Here is an 18181-nt window from a genome sequence, read left to right as displayed (position 1 = left end):
GTGTTTTAAATTTGGTGGGGGTGAGGTATTTGAAATTACAAGGGGGTGAGGTGTTTTGAATTACGTGGTGGTGAGGTGTTTTGAATTACGTGGTGGTGAGGTGTTTTGAATTACATGGTGGTGAGGTGTTTTGGATTACGTGGTGGTGAGGTGTTTTAAATTTGGTGGGGGTGAGGTATTTTAAATTACAAGGGGGTAAGGTGTTTTGAATTACATGTTGGTGAGGTGTTTTAAATTACTTGGTGGTGAGGTGTTTTAAATTCCGTGGTGTTGAGGTGTAATCGTCCCAAACTTCTAGTCTGCACCTACCCCTCCCATATGTATGTGCTGAGGGGTTCTTTTATGAATTTTATATATTTTTTCAACCTAAATCTTCAACCTAAATTTCTTATAAAAATGTAATATCACAAACACAACAAATACATTTGTGCAAAATAATTGTTTGTATTATGATTGCTGTAAATCATGACAGCACAGCAACTCAGGTACAGTCATTATCCTCAGCTAAAATAAGCCCGTTCCTCAGTAACGACGCGTGGTGAGGCGAGTGCAGCGAGCCCAGCCAAGCTAATATATATATATATATATATATATATATATATATATATATATATATATATATATATATATATATATATATATATATATATATAGCTACGGTTTTGAGATCCGTACAGTGAGCTTAATAAAGGTTAAAGGTTTGCCCCCCATAGATAGTCACACGTGCAACATGTCGCCTCATTTGTAGTATGGTTATGTATTAGTATGTGTGAAAGTAGGCCCCTTCCAGTGTTAATCCTGCGTTGTGTAAAGACAGGAGAATAGGTCCTACTTTGGCAAACCATTCCACCTCTGTGGGCGCAATCCAGTTTGTTAAGCATTGGTTGTTCATTAGTCGAGCTAACACGAGGTAGGCCTAAAAAGGTGGGGGCGGCGTTGAGGTCGGGAGCGGCAGAGGCGATGATGGTAAACATGAGCCGCCAATCAGGGCTCAGAGGTGGTGGCATCAGAGGGCGTGGTGAGAAGAGTCTGGTGAGTTCCAGAAGGCTCGCGGGGCGGGGCTATATAACCCGATGCGCAAAGCCCTCAACAGGACTTGAACAGGACTTGCCGGGGAAAGAGCACTTGCAGAGGAGAGGGAGAGGACTTGCATCACTCGCACTGTATGAACTTGACTATCACTAGAGATACGCGGGCGCAGCCAAGGCATTTATAACTTGCGCGTTTCAGCCAAGCGAGTGAACGAAGCTGCGTAACCGCCCTTCGCCATAAAAGCCGTCCTGCCTTTGCCATAAAAGCCCTCCCTGCCATTCGCCCCGATATATCACCGTTGCTCGAGAGACGCGCTGCGTGGCCTTGTCTTCGTCGATCACCATCCTCGCGGACGGACGTGCCTGGGACCGTGGAGAGCTGCACGAGAACCACCCGTGGACGCGCTGGGGAACATCTGGCCATCTGCAATACCCCGTGTGAGGGTGAGTGAGACGGGCCCGTTGTCTTTGGGATAATTAAGCCTGTATAAGGATTGCTCTGTGTCTCTTCGTCCTGAACTGTATATACGTGTGATAATCATTAAATCTATTTGTTCTTCCTTTCTTCTGAATTCGATCGTTCCCGTGATTTCTCCATTGACTAAGCGTCGCACGAATAAGATCGCTCCAATCGGGTTCCACTATCTATAACTGCGCGGATCACGTGTACGGAAACCGCTCGACGTATTCCAACCACACGTGGTTCGTGCGAGGCTTGTTTCCTTGCTTCCAGGGCAGCGCGAGTACTTAGGTACGAGCGAGAATTTGGTCCTGGAACCCGATTTGGCGCTGTCCGGAAGGGACGTAATAGGTCTCGGTTCGCGCCAGGTCAGTAAAGACAAGGGGATTAATCCCCCCTTGATAAGGGGAGCAGGCCGGTGACAGAACCATAACAATATATTGCATCCGTTATATACTTGGGATCATTCCAGTTGCACTGGGCCATGGACTAACACCCAGGCCTAAGCCCTGATGCCTGCCAATATGTGCTGCTTCATTTTGGGTGGAGTCAGGCCAGCTGTCCAGCCAACGGGTGTAAAGCAGTGGGGTGGAGTCAGAGCTGCTGAAAAAGGAACCATGTATAATATGTGATATTTTCTAATTGCAAAAAGGGCATAACTCCGTGAAAAATTGGTGACGCCCCAAAAAACTCAAACTTGTTCTGTAACTTATCATAATAAAGCCATGTACCAAGTTTCAGTTGAATATGTTTAAGGGTATGGGAAAAAGTGCAGAAAACCACTGGTGGGATGGACAAACAGACGGACGGAGAGCAAACCTATAGTCCTCTCCAGGTAGGGGCCAATAAAGACAAGAGTAAGACAAGGATGTGTTCTCTCACCAGAATTTATTTTCCATATTTATGGATCAGATTATGTCTAAGGTAATGGAAGGTGTACATGAAGGTGCTAGATCTGAATTTTGTTGGTGATATTGTACTGTTTGTAGATACAATAGAAATCATGAGTGCATTAGTATTAAAAATGGGAAAAATAACCCAATGATTTGGTTTAATAACTAGCATCAAAAAAAATTTGAAGAAATTTTAGAGAACAGAGAAAAATAATAAAATAACATGAAAAAAAAATGCCCCACATAGAAATAAGAGGGCACGATTTAATATAATAACTAAATGAGTTTAAATGTCTTGGGTCAATTGTAACATTTGATGGAAAAGCAACAAAAGACTCAAGAAGAAGAAGAAAGGCAGAAGCTGTGATGGTGTTCACCCCGAAGTCACTTTTGCGTAAAAGGAGGCACATATCAGAAAAGGTAAAAATAAAGATACTCAATGTAATAGATAAAACAAAGAGGAAATAAAATATTTTGAATGGTGATTGATTCGGTGTGGAGTGAAGAAAAGCTGACGTTTCGAGCCCTTCCCTTTGTCAACGCAAAAAAAAGAAGGCTTTTTTTGCTCTTTTATAAATAAAGAGCTGGACAGCTTCCTTCATCGTAGGCCAAGCACCCAAAACATCCGCTTCATTTTTCTTCCCATGAAAACTAGCCAAATTTCAGTCAATAAAACACATTGCATCCTACTGTATTAAATAAGGCCATTCTCTGTATGTATGTGTACTGTACGTCTGAAAAATCATAGAAAAATAATAACAGGGCTGGGTCGATCTCGACCAAATTTTGCAGACTTAGTGGTTGGATGCAGGATCAGGTCGTGGGTCCAGCCCTCCCTCCCCCCTAATCCACTGCAAGGGGATATGACACGATTTTCTCCTGTATACACGCCACATTGCAAGTGGTTTACTGATCCCTGCTGCAGACGGGGGTTTATTAGCCACGGCTTTCCCCACCAACCCTACGCTATCCCCCACCCCCATCAAGGCTGATCCCTAAGGAAGCTGGTGTTTGTAGTAAAATAAATATATAAAAAGTGTTTAAGAACGGAAATCGAAGGGATTTTAATGAGGATTTTAAATGTGTGATGTAAAGTACTCGTGATGATGAAGATTCAATTTTTGTATACAAGTTTTAAGCTCACGAAAGAGCAAGGCCTAGCTTTTGGTCCAAGATTTTTCACACTCATGGAAACGTGTCATTATAGATAAGATTCCCACCCTTTGTGCATTATCTCTTACACAAATCTCACATTCAATTCCCAAGAGAAATCTCCATGGGAATTTCATGGCATTTGGCCCAATAGGATATCCTCCTCCCTGTGAGGCGCAGCAAAAAAGGAAGATTGTCACCCCAATGGCTTTTACCATGGGATATTGAGATATAATTAATCTAAGGCACACCCATGGGACGTCCATTTGTGCCCATGGACATCCCATAGGACTTATGTGGGATGTTTGCACAAGTCATGGCTTGAAAGGTGGTTAGAGGCATAGAAGGAGCAAGCGGTATGGCTTTGTAGTAATGATAGGCTTATGTGGTTGAGATGGTGAATCATGAGAAAGCCAACAACAGAAGCATCGTGTCTTACTCTGCCACCAGCAGAAACACCCTTGCCTCGACTTCCCGGGCCTCAAGGAGCCGCGGTGTTACATTTGTCATTCCAGGTGGAATAAGGATCGTTTTCTCCGTCTGCAGACATCACGTTGACAAGTCAGGTTCAAAACAGCACGTAGCACGTTAGGAAGGCAAGGCAGCAAGGCAAGGACACAAGCTAAGGGTTTGCTGTGAGGAGATGTGTGAGGACGAGGGATCAAATCAAAGATGGAGGTCAGGGAGAGGCTGGGACTCGAGAGACCTCTCGGGCAGGGCCTGTGGCTAAGAGGTTCATTCAAGCGTTGGTCCCGTGAGGATTTCAAGCAAGAAGGAAAGGTGCCACGCTTCCGACATGCATTGGTTACACAGTTGTGAGCCTGTGGCCGACGTGGCACCAGCATGCGTCACAGTGCAGGGAAGAGTAGCTTGCGTGCAGGGACCCTGTACCGGCCAGCAAAGAGCTTCCCAAGGACGCGGCATGACTGACAACATATTTAAGCGCACAGGATAAATATGCCTTCCAGCAATTTTACCCGTCATGGAAAGGCCGAATTGTAAAAACAAGCACCAAGTGTGAGGGGAAAGGTGGAATTGTATAGGGCTGGACAGACACAGCTCACAGCATGCATACTTTCTGTTGTGTTGTCAATGGTGAACGTAAACAAAGAGGAAAGGGTTGTGTGGATCAGGCCTTGTCTGCACTCTAATGGCAATGACAAGGCACAAAAGCTGCAAAATTAGAAGGGTCAGCTCGCAGGCAGAATGGGCTTGCTGGGCTGCCTTTCCGGCCAGACCGAGTGGATGCCCCCAACAGAGAGGTCCGTTCGTGCACACATGCAGAGCTACCTTAGGCCTCGGTTTCTTGTCATAGGCCAGGTGGTCGTAGTTCTCATAGTTCCTGAGATATTTACTCTGACGTATTAGGCACAGAGGGAACAAGCAGACACAGCACATTACACAAGGTGAAGAACTCCTCTCCCATCTTGAAGCAGGCGTCACTGAAAGGCAGATGTGCAGAGATGATGCGGGATGCAGACACACAGACAGACAGAAGACGACCCAAATATATGGGATGACGGCTGGGGCTAAAAAAAAGTCCTGAAGATTGAATCTGCTTAAAAATTTTAACATCTTGGTTTACGTGATGAAACATACAGATGGGTACGTCACCAAATCCTGCCAAAGGTAAAGCTTACCAAAAAGGACAGCATCCGGCTAACCGCTTCTTGCAACAATCTTAAAAAAAAATACTCTATCACCAGGACCCAGTATGCATCGTCCCAAAGTGTTTTTTTTAAACATTTTTTTTGCAAATCAAACTTTAAACACCCACATGCAAACGATAATCATTCGTAATGTAAATGTTAACAGAGCCATTTATAATACCGTACCAGGAGAAGCTGTCCACAACAAAATGAGTCTACTCAGGTGACAGGCCTTTGACACAACAACAACAACAACAACAACAACAGGCATTTTAAGGCCATTTTCCCTGCTAGAGCGGGGGTTGGGCTTGCGGTCCCCATGACAATCTTCTCCGTTTTGCCCTATTTTCTGCATCTCTCCTTGTTAACCCCCTTGCCCACATTTCTTCTTCCACCAACTTCAGCCAAGTCTTTCTCGGTCTTCCCCATCCTCTACTTCCTTCTACATTCATTTCCATCACTCTTCTCAACCAGTCACTTTCATCCTTCCTCAACACATGACCAAACCATCTCAACCTGTTCCTCTTCACAGCATCTATTCCCATCATCTTTCGCAATTCATCATTTGTCTTCCTCTCTCTCAACGATACTCCGCACATCCACCGAACCATTCGCATTTCCACCCTTTCCAGCCTTCGTTGCTGCTCTACGTTCATTACCCATGTCTCGCTCCCATAAATCATAACACTTCTCACACATGCAGCATACACCTTTCCCTTCAGCTTCAACGACACCCCTCCTCATCAGCACGCCACTCAGTTCCCGAAACTTCTTCCATGCACATCTCACTCCAGCAACCGTTGCCGAGTCTGAACCACCTTCTCCATTCAGCAAGTCTCCTAGGTAGCAAAATGTTTTCACACCTTCCAGCTTCACGCCGTCTCCAAGATCCAACTCAACATTTCCTCCATCTGCAGCTCCCTCTGTGCACACCTTACATTTGAATGTAGCTGCCACACTGGTTAATGACCCTCTCAGACCACTACATTTTTGATGAACCCACTCAGCGCACATTGTACATTGAATGGAGTTCACTCCTTTGAATGAAGTTCTTTCTTTGAATTGTTCTTTTCACATTGTTCTTTTAATTGAAAGGAGGCCTTTGATGATAAAATAAAACTGACTCAAGACAAAACAGCTGCACAAATTTTATCGAGCATCCTGGTAACCTACACATGGGACATTATAGCTTCAGGACACTCGGGCTTAGGGCAATAACACAATTGGAATAATGAAAAAGCCTCTAGAATAGAGAGCAACTAGGACGACGCTCTGTCGAGCGCATACCTCCGCCAGGCTGAACAGTTTATGTTTTGCATCCCACTGATAGGACGGATCTGGATTCGGACCTGAACCAAAATCGAATTGGCTTGTTCTTGTCATCTAACCAACTCATCCACCAAGTTTTGTCGAAAGTCGTCCACAACTTTTTGAAATATCGTTCTAAATATCGTTTTTGGGCATATTTCTCAATGGTGAAAAATTACTTAACAATTAAAAAAAAATTCTCGTATCCGGATCAGGATTTCCACCAAAATCTATTCAATTCGTCCTTGCCACACACCCAACCTGTCCACCAAACTTCGTCCCAATCCGTCCACAACATTTTGTCCATAGATATTGTCCTGTAAATCGTTTTTGGCCCTATATCCCAATGGTGAAAAATCATTTTTAAAATTGTAGTATCCGGATCCGAATCCGGATCTTCACCAAAATTGAATGAAATTTTCCTCGTCACACACTCAACCTGTCCAGCAAATTTCGGCTGAATCTGTCCGCAACCTTTTGAGATATCCTGGTCACAGACAAACAAATAAACAGATAGTGGTTAAAACATAACCTCCGTTCACCTTCGGGGGCGGAGGTAACAAGGCCAGAGGCTGACATCAGGTTGTGAGTAGGTCACAGAGCTGTAACGTGTTCCAGCATCGTCACCAAACAAAAAACGATAACCCTACTCACTGTCGAGTAATCCTAATGCTTCCCTTAAGTAACATCGGATCAAAGTATCCACAAGGAGAAATCATAACAAATCCAGGATTTCTCTGAAAGACATTTCAGTCTTTCACCTGAAATGGTGAACCCAATTTTTTTTTTCTGCAGTTCATCTTCTTACCTTTTGTATGATGGGGGAGAGAATCACTTTTAACCAACTCTCACATGCTTCTGTAAATGTTTAAATTAACGAGTAAATGTAAATGTTTAAATTTAACATGTGGACCCCATTGTGTCCGGGAAGGTTTTCCTGCTCACAGTACACTTCTCTTTTCTACTGAAGGTGAGGGAAAGACATGGACATTCAAGCTAGCATGAGGCAAGATGAAATGTTTGCTATTAGTGGAGACAGTTTTGACAAGATCTATCTTGTCAATAATAATAATAATGAAAACAAGAGCAAATAATAACAACAAATTATATCTAACGAGTGAGGTACCTGTGTTACGCACGGGTGGGAGGCCAGAAGCAAACAGGCAATGCAGATATGGCGAATGCTAAAGCATGAAACCAATAAATTCCACATTACTGTAGCACCTTCAGTCGCGCGTCAGACATGGACAGCAAATTCGTGAAGGACCTCCATGAAAAACGTACCCGTTCGCCAACAAACGGGTACGTTCACGTATAGAAACATCGATCGTGGGACCGTGGCGAATCTGCATATGGCGATCCACGAATTCACGTTTAGAAAGTAGAAACCATCACATCATTCCGAACTCAATATCTTTTTTCATTCCAAACAGCATAACTCCAATCATAAATATACATTAATATAATCAACTTTTAACAACATTCGTGACATAAACAAATATTTAAATCCTGATGTGAAGTTCCGTACGGGTGGGTGAATACAATTACGAATTCAAAATCGTACTTGTATTCACTCAATTCCAATCATCCATTGATACTTTAACAAAGCAATTAACACGATTAACGTTTAACGATTTAACATTACGATTGAATGACGGTTGTATTGGGATATTATCAATCCCGCGCATTGCCGGCATCTGTCCACTTCTGCATTCGCGGAAGGTTCATAATTCTCATCAAAATCTAAATTCTAAACAGTATTTGTAGAATTTCAATAAAAGCCACATCACTGTTCATATCGGTAAATATTATTCCATCGGGTTTGGAAAAACTGGAAAATTGGGGGAAAAAATTGGAAAACCAATATAGCCTATTTTACTCCAAGGGGTCCCAGGAATACCCACCCAATATATCGTCGCGATCTGTTGAGCCATTTTTGCGGTACCTTAGAACGGACAGATGGACATTTGGTGAATTACAGTAAGATAATAAATCCCATAATTTGGCTGTCAAACCTGTAACCCATATTTGGAAATATTAGGATGAGTAAAGCGAATTCTATAAATGATGGAAGAAAAATTATCTCAATCATCTTTACACACAAATACAGCATATGTACTTTTTTTTTCATAGTTATACTGTTTAGTATAACTGAATAAAGTCAGCGTTGATGGGTCTGCGTTGTGATGCTGTCGTTAGAAATCCCATACAGTATGTGTCATTTTCCTTTTCTACAAGCCATTTGCCGCAAATCACAGCATCACGAGCACATTCTCTTCACAGACGCCCCCTAATGCTTCAAACACTGGTTTAATGGATGCCGAGACCATATATCGCGGCAAAACCCAAAGCCACGGTGGCTCTTCCAATGGATGGGAGGGGAGAGGGGGGGCGGGAGGTGGGGTTAGAGGGGGTAAGGCTCAAGCGAATGCGGGGGTGGGGAGAGGCTCTATAAAACGGCAGAGCGGAGAGCCTCTTAAAGAGAGGGGGAGGCAGACTGAGATGCTCAAAGACTCACAGACTCAGAAGTTCGGAGCTTGAGAGGGTTTCCAGACTGTTAGGCTGCTCACTTCTTCTTCTTCCTCTTCTTCGTCTTCTGCTTCTTCTGCTTCTTCGGAGCACACCTGTGAGGGTCCTTTGCATTTTTCTGTCTCCCCTTCCTTTTGCCTTGTTCGATCATTCTTGTTTCTTTCTTTCAGGCTATGGAGCACTTTTTGTCATTATCTTTGGAGCGACTCGATAACCACGTTCTCTGGCGGCACGACTCACTGTCACTTTCCTTCCCTCTTTATCTATTCATTTCTAGCCACTCAATATCTTTGCTCCACTCCTTGTTCTTCGTTCTTCATTCTTTACTGCATCTTCTGTCTTTGTCCTTCTATTAGATAGAAGATAGTCCATTCTATCTTCCTTATGTCTTTGCCTTTTGCCCTTGTGCACCTTCGCCCCCATGTACCCACGTCAGCTAGCTGAATCGCTAAACCCTCTGCCTCATCTACATCATCTAGACGTCCCACCAAGAGATGCATTAAAGACATGCCACGAGTGATGTCACTGGTCTGGGAGGAAACGCCGTAACCGTGGCTGCACGAGAAGTAGGAGCAAAGAGTGGAGGGTTCAGGTTTCAGTCAGGAAGTGGGAGCCAGAATCAACAAGCAACACCGGCCCCACCAGACTGGTGTGAGGTGTGCAGTGGTCCATACTGTCCCCATCTGTCTCTTTCTGTCATCTCATCATACATGCCAATCACATCTCTCCCTTCCACATTAGATGCATGATGATGGCCTACTGTAGAGTGGTAAACCACTGTTAAGGTTCCGAAGGCGGGTATGTCACGTAGGGGATAATTTGGGAATGTTTAGGTGCTGTGATTATTTGTTTAACATATATGCCACTTGGTGTTTTCTCTCCATGTAAATACATGCATTTTAATTACTGTCACCCAAAGCCATTTCCTCAAGAAACTGTCCTGACTTATCCTGTCTATTCTAGCGGGAGCATAAGACTACTGAGGTGCTTGGCGAGCACTAATTGGTTAACCAAGTTAGATCTCAGACTCTGTTAGGAAATGTTGGTTCCGCTCGGCCGACCGACTAACATCTGTTGCCTGATCACTGGCACGGTACCTGCTCACACTCGGGCTTTTGCATATGGTAACCTGACTCTGGGAGTGAGATCCTGCAGGAAGTTCTGGGGTGACTGGCGAATAGATTAAAGACACGCCGTCCTCTCAGAGTTATCTAGAGGCGACATCCATCACAATTGATATTCTACTTCCCCCATGCAAAGAAGTTCCTGTCTTGAATCATTGTTGGCTAATTTATAGCTTAGCAAAATGGGGTAACTTAATTCTGAGACACCCTGTATATATGTACATATATACAGGAAGTGGACGAAGAAAAATGGAAACACCAACAGAATGTCACTTAGTAGGATTTTGGGCCACCACATGCATCCAGGACAGCATGAATACGACGCGGCATGGAGTCAACAAGGGTCTGGAAATGCTCTGCAGGAATGTGACATCATTGTTCCACAAGGAAGTCCTCCAATTCACGTTGGTTTGATGGAGGCGGAAACCACTGCCTGTGGCAGCTCTCCAGACAGTCCCATAAATGCTCTACGGGATTGAGCTCCAGTGTTGTGAGGGACATGGAAGATGGGTAACTTCGTCCTCTTGCTCCTCAAACCACCTGGTGATAACAGGTGCCCTGTGGATTGGAGCATTGTCATCCTGAACAAACCCTCCCAGCAGGGAAGGAATACTGCATTATGGGATGCAGATGATCGCTCAGGACGGTAACGTAGTGCGTTGCATCAACCTTACCTTCTAATAGAATGAGTGAACCCAGGCCATGCCACTAAAATGCACCCCACACCATTATGGAACCACCAGAACCTTTTACTGTTGGAACTAGGCATTCGGGGCTGCAGAGCTCCCTGGGCTATCACCACATGTGCACACGTCCAATTGTCGAGAACATGGTGAAGCATGAATCAGACCATATCACATTCCTCCAATGCTCCTTGCACCACTGGACCCGCAAATGAGTGTTGCTTTCTGACCATTTGCAACAGGATGCTCACGACCCACGTTGAACCTCCACACACAGTTTGTCTGCCATTTCTCTCCTGTTTCACCTCACAGTCCGAACTAATGCCCATGCATCACGCTCGTCAATTATGCATTTCCGCACACTGTTGCCCTTCGGTGATGACGTCTTTCCTTCTTTTTTCCCCAGGTTGACAGTTCTTCATGACACGTTAGCAATTTCCCCAGCCTTTTTAACTGAAGTGCCAAATTGCAATGCGTTTCAGAGGACCTCCGCCAAACCCCTGAGACTGGCTCACTGAACCGCTGGGGTTCGGTCGAACCCAGGTTAAGAACTACGGCACTAGACCAAAGGGACCTCGCACCGACTCGGATGTCACAAAGACCACCATGGATACAGGGGACCACCGTGGATACAGGGGACCACCGCAGATACAGGAGACCACCGTGGAAACAGGAGACCACCGCGGACACAGGAGACCACCGCGGACACAGGAGACCACCGCGGACACAGGAGACCACCACGGACACAGGGGACCACCACGGACACAGGGGACCAACAAACATGCGCAAACAATTACACCCCATTCAAAACCACTGAGGTATTCTTTTGCGACCATGCTGGCTCTTAAAACCAGACTTGAGCCGCAGCCAACTTATATATACATGAGAAAAATGCCGGGGGGAGGGGGGGGAGGAGGAATCTATATATATATATATAGTAACTGACTCAGTCTTCCAAACGGGTGATGAGAGACCGCTGGAGAATTCTTTTCCAAGAAGCCGAGCGGAGGCAAGATTGCGCACATGCGGATAATCCGCCACAATGCAGTCGTTGTTGTGAATCTTACGATGTGGTTGGCTTATTGGGGTCAATTTACTTACGCAGGACGCAACTGCGCCTCAGAATACACAGCAACTCATTTAACAGCAAACAGGCTTACTTAATAAATGCTTGGATGGGAACACGGGCAGTAAAGAGCAAAAAACACAACACAGTGATAACCGGGACAGCTCGCTTAAATAGACGGTAACAGTATATGAGTTACCTTAACACTTACTTAAGTTAACACGGGCCAGAAACATTCGGGAAACTCAAGATGAAAGGGCATGGCAGTGTGTGTGTTTTCTGTTGTCATTTGCGGATTTCTGCACCAATGGCTGCGCGCTCGCTCTCTGGAGGTAGGTGGGAGATTGACCGATGGCTGGGCACTTTGGGCTGTGCGAGTCGGACTGTGAATCTGAGAGAAGAGGAAAGCTTTGATTGTCCCGGGTCTGTGTCTCAGAGAGAGCAGAGAGATCCGTGTCGCTGGCTGGGTGTCCCGGCTGTATCTCTCCCTCTGTGAGAGTCACCGACCTCCGGCCTTACGCAGCCAGCCCTCTCGCCCCCTCCCATGCATGTGCTGTCGATGTCCCGGGTGTGAGAGTTAGCACTTGTGGAATGTGGACCTGCCATTGTTGTAAAAAACCCCCCCGTTTGAAGCTCCGTGGTAACACATGTGGAAGAGTCATTTGTGGAGTATGATGAAAGGATGCAAGTACAATGTGGGTGATTTAAAGATTACAAATGGATGCGAGATGGGAGAAAGAGACAGACACAAGGATAAAGGGTGAAAGAGAATCAAACTAAACATATCATTCTGGTCGATGGAAATTGGGGTTTACAAACACTTATGCTGACACTCATTAGGATATAACTACTCAATAATTAACCCCTCATTTTGGTAACTATGTGCATATTATTTAATATATATATATATATAATTTGGACACAGAAGAAGGCCATTTGGCCCATCATGATTGCATGACATCAACACCCCATTCATTCAATCTATCCATTTATTTACTTCATTTCACTGGGAAAGAGGAAGGGGAGGGAGAGTGGAGAGGAAAATACTGGAGCAGGTACGGACATCACCAGGGTATATTTATTTTTAATTTCTCATTTAATATGGGGGAAGGGGGGGGGGGGGGGAGGAAGAGGGCCATGAAATAAGGAATGACTGGTTTTATTTCATCATTATAGATAACAAAATCATTATAGATTATAGATTAGCAGCATTATAGATTAGCAGCACGTGCCATTTTAAAGGTCTTTGGTATAACTGTCAGGATTCGAACCGCCGACCTTCCAGACTCTCCCAGGGAACACTCTAACCATTATACACCACCGAGTATGGTATAATGTACATAATACTGTAGTGTCATATTTTTATGTGCTGATCCTATTCAAATGGATGATTGCAGAGGAGAGTAGATCATGTTTTTAAGGATTCACTTACAAAGTGGAATGCTAATGTGATGGTTCTTTAGAATATAAAAGTCTTTCCCATCCAAACCCATGACCTTTTCAACCCCCGCATACCCCCCTCTCCCACCTCCCAAATTTCCAGTTCCCCCCCCCCAAGTCAATCTTATCCACCCTGGGCATCCTCCCATTCCCCTCATTCCTCCTCACACCCATTGCTTGTCCAAGTCTCCCTTTATTTTATCCTTCAACCCTGCTGTTGTTGTTTCCCCCTCTCACCACTGTTCCTTTTGCTCTGTTGCGTCCTGATCCGTTCAGTGTTCCAGCTCTTCCACTCGCACAGTCATGTGGCCATCAATGGAGCGCTCTCCTCTCATCTTCCAGTGGAGGCTGGATTTCCGCAAGGCAGTGTTTTGGGCCCAGACTTAGTCCTCATCTATACTAATGACTTCTCCGATGCTCTGGAGAACCATTTCTTCCTTTTCTCTGAGGCCTCTATATTTTGTCGTACAGTAGCCCAATCCTTCTGATCAACAGACAGCAGCTGTGTCTCTCGATTTGCTCATCTGGAAATGATTAGACTCTGGTCTGATAAATGGAACATGTCCTTAAATCCGGGTAAATCTCTCAGTCTCATTATATTACTCCAGAAGTATCGTCAAACAAACACACCTATCTATTCCCTTGGTCATCCACTGGAAGATGTTCAGTCTGTTGAACTTCTAGGCCTCACTATCAGCCATGATCTTTCCTGGGCCGACCACGTAGCAAAGCTGGCCTCCAAAGCCAGCCGCAGACTGGGAATCCTCCGTCATGCAAAGTCTTTCCTTGGAAAATGAGAGCTACTCACAGTCTACAAGGTATGTCGCTCAATGGAGTACTGCTCTCCACTATGGGCTGGTGCCCCAATATCACCATCCACCTCTCCTGGATTCAGTGGAATCTAAAGCTCTAAAAATTATTGGAATCTCCCATGATGAGACCTAAGCACAAGGTCTATTGCTCTTGCATCAGAGGCAGGTCGACGGTCTCTATGTTTACTACCGTTTATTCTTCAACATTGCACCCTCCGATCTCTCAGTCGTCCGAAACTCCGCAACAACTCCAGGATGCACGCGTTGTTCCAGTAACCTCCTCCTAGATAGACTTCCAAAATCCAGGCTGACTGCACACCTCAACTCTTGTATTGCTCCCTTGTCCCATCTATTCTCCATCATTGCACCCTCCGATCTCAGTCCTCCGGACCTACCTATCTACTCCAGATTGAGCGTGTTCTTCCAGTAACTTCCTGGTTAAACTCCAATAATCCAGGCTGACTGCACCCCTCGCTTCTCCCGTCTAGGAACCAACTTCCAGAGACTTCTGCTCACTCTTCCCTCCAGGACTTCAAACAAGCAGTGCACCATCATCTCGTCACCCTCAATTGTGTTCCATTGACTTTATTAACCGCATTAATTTTTTCTAACCCAACAATTTCATTGCTAGTTTCACCGTCAGCTCTACCTTGCTCTTCCATGAGCCTCACTCCTGCAAAGAAAAATAATTGTGCAGCAGTGCTCTTCCTATAAACCATGCCAGAGTGGCAACTACTCAAGTTATGAGCCAAGTGGATTTAGCGTGACAAGGGTAAGACCTGCTAACATGAGGCTATTGCTATCTGCACCATCATAATTGAGTTCAAACAGTCCAGGAAGACCAGGATATGTCCATGACCCATGTTACAGTAAGGGCATCACACACGCTGAATGTTGGAAAAATTCCGCACCTTAATTTCCTCTTCCTCAATGAGCTTCTCGAGCCGCTTTTGCACAGCACGGCCCTCGTGGTCATCGTTGATTATCAGGACTATGTGTCCCCAATTGCACTGCTCGATGATGTCGAACCAGACCAGTGCTTGGTGCGAGTATGGAGGCACTGTGCGCAGGTATGACAGGTGAATACTCTGGAAAGACACAGTAAGGTAGACAGTCATACGTGGCCCTTTAATGGACTAGCAGAATCCAGGATCCGTATTAGGACATAATTCAACACAGCAACATACGACATCACACTGCAACAAAGAACCTTGTCGGAGTAGATAGAGAGGCGGTTGCTGAGGCCGATGACAGGGATGCGGTAGAAGCCAGCTGTATAGGACACGGGAGTTGGGTTCATATGCTCATAGGGTGGTGGAGGGTGGCTTACCAAGATGGCGTGTACCTGCACAGAATGATGTGCATGAACGCAAGATGAATCACCAGGCAGATCTGAACAATTATGGATATGATACAGGGTTAGTCAGAAAGATGTATACAATTTTAATTAATTATTAAACCTGCTATTTTTTCATGCCAGACCATACAAATTGTATGATACATAAAGGAACTCATAAAGTTTTGTTTCACAATAACGAATGTTCTAAATGTCCTCTGCCAGTTTACGGATATGTATTGAAAAGTTTCGAAATACAGACTTGTTTACGTGAGACTCTGGAAATAACCCTCGTTACAGCATTTTTGAGTTCAGGAATGTTCATTGGGTTCTCTTTGAAAACATTTTTCTAAACAAATCCCCACGGAAAAAAAAAACAACAAGACGGATAATCTAATAACGGTGCACCTGGACTTGGATCTGCTGAGTGGAGGATCTGCTGTCCCCCTGTCATGTGACCAGATCCTCATCTGTGATTGGTGGACGTTTGTGAGGGACATATATAAATACATACAAACACCGGACGGACAGACAAACGCTGTTCCAGACGGCATTGCCCTATACGCTACGCCGTAAAAATATGGCTGCCAAACCACATGACCGATGACGTCATCAAAAGAATTCTCAATAAATTTACCCCAAGATCATGCTCAACAACTTTCATACCAATCGGATCAAGAGTTCCACTTGTCGAATTATGATGTCTTAATGAAGACATATATGACATCAATCATCATTAACATATTTTCTTTTCCATGGGGAAGACTTTACAATCAGCCACCTTTTGGAGATATAGAGGTGCAAAGATATCGGTTTTTCCAAAATCGCGACTGTACCACGTAGCATGTGACGTCATAATTATCACTAAACATTCTACAGGAGGAGGCGCTCCTATGGTGAAAATTTCGTGCCCATCGGATCACCGGTTGGAGAGAAAACAAATTTTTAAGGGAATAAACCTGCAAAATGCCGGCGGAAGGGACAAACATACGTACATACATACATACATACACACATATATATATATATATACATACACATATATACATACGTACACACATATATACATACATACACACATATATACATACGTACACACACACACACACACACACACACACACACACACACACACACACACACACACACACACACACACACACACATATATATATACACATGCACACGCGCACACGCGCACTCACACCTTTTACTCTTGCTGTTTCTGTCCGACGCGGATTGCATCCCAAACGATTTAATACCACTGCAGTTAATATGGTTACGCCGTGTTTATAATCAAGATAAGATATAATAACGACGACAATCGTGGAATCTGAGAGACTAATCACACCACGTCATTGGGACTCCTGTATGCGGCACCTGCTGGATGATGAGACGCTCACACACGGCCAAGGCCATCCGGATGGCGTTCTCCATCTGGATGACGGCGGTGCCGTTCAGCGGTCGTTTGCGCAGTGGGCTGGCGATGGCGACCACGTCCTTGAACAGGGTCGCGTGTTCGGGCGAGCTCAACACGGCACCGATGCGGATCACCTGGGGCAATTCGAGCGCGTTCACCATCCGTGAACCCAACACCACAACCATCGCCACCGGCAGTAGTTGCCATGTGGATCGCAAATTCATGGTGCCGGCGCACCGGGTGTCCCGAGGAGCTGCAGACCGGGAGACGCAGCCGGTGCTGCAGCTTTGGGCTCCGGCACGGACTGGATGTGTCCACCAGGGGGCGGTTTCCAAAACGAGCCCAATCCGTGCTCGAAAGCACGACACAGACGACCCGTGCTCACGGGCATTATCGATACCAAACCGTGCTCATTATTATCGATTTCCGATTCATGTTCCACAACCAGAACCGATCCATGCTCATTATCGATAACATTCCAAGATCATACTCGATAACATTCATGCTCATATTATCGATAACATTGCATGCTCATTTATCGACAGCATTCTAAGCTCATAATCGATAACATTCATGCTCATTATCGATAACTTTCCATGCTCATTATCGATAATATTCATGCTCATTATCGATAACATTCCATGCTCATTATCGATAGCATTCTAAGCTCATAATCGATAACATTCATGCTCATTATCGATAACTTTCCATGCTCATTATCGATAATATTCATGCTCATTATCGATAACATTCCATGCTCATTATCGATAACATTCCAAGATCATACTCGATAACATTCATGCTCATTATCGATAACATTGCATGCTCATTATCGACAGCATTCTAAGCTCATAATCGATAACATTCATGCTCATTATCGATAACTTTCCATGCTCATTATCGATAATATTCATGCTCATTATCGATAACATTCAATGCTCATTATCGATAGCATTCTCAGCTCATAATCGATAACATTCATGCTCATTATCGATAACTTTCCATGCTCATTATCGATAATATTCATGCTCATTATCGATAACATTCCATGCTCATTATCGATAGCATTCTAAGCTCATAATCGATAACATTCATGCTCATTATCGATAACTTTCCATGCTCATTATCGATAATATTCCAGCTCATTATCGATAACATTCCATGCTCATTATCGATAGCATTCTAAGCTCATAATCGATAACTTTCCATGCTCATTATCGATAACTTTCCATGCTCATTATCGATAACATTCATGCTCATAATCGATAACATTCATGC

The 18181-nt window shown here is 44.6% G+C and overlaps 1 protein-coding gene across 1 annotated transcript in view; it reads right to left on the bottom strand.

Annotated features, from left to right (window-relative positions):
- GRIN1 (glutamate ionotropic receptor NMDA type subunit 1) overlaps positions 1-17088 on the bottom strand; it is a 95027-nt gene extending 77939 nt beyond the window's left edge. Inside the window, exons 1-5 of the mRNA XM_068109619.2 lie at positions 16864-17088; positions 15358-15492; positions 15059-15235; positions 4827-4892; positions 3976-4076 (exon numbers count right to left, since the gene is read on the bottom strand). Of these exons, the coding sequence (XP_067965720.2) occupies positions 3976-4076; positions 4827-4892; positions 15059-15235; positions 15358-15492; positions 16864-17088 (704 nt within the window). The remainder of the gene's footprint in view (positions 1-3975; positions 4077-4826; positions 4893-15058; positions 15236-15357; positions 15493-16863) is intronic.
- Positions 17089-18181: the final 1093 nt, after the last annotated feature.

Source organism: Myxine glutinosa, chromosome 3 (genome assembly GCF_964187855.1).
Source record: "Myxine glutinosa chromosome 3, kmMyxGlut1.1, whole genome shotgun sequence".
Classification (NCBI taxonomy): domain Eukaryota; kingdom Metazoa; phylum Chordata; class Myxini; order Myxiniformes; family Myxinidae; genus Myxine; species Myxine glutinosa.
This window is presented reverse-complemented; position numbering and strand designations above follow the sequence as displayed.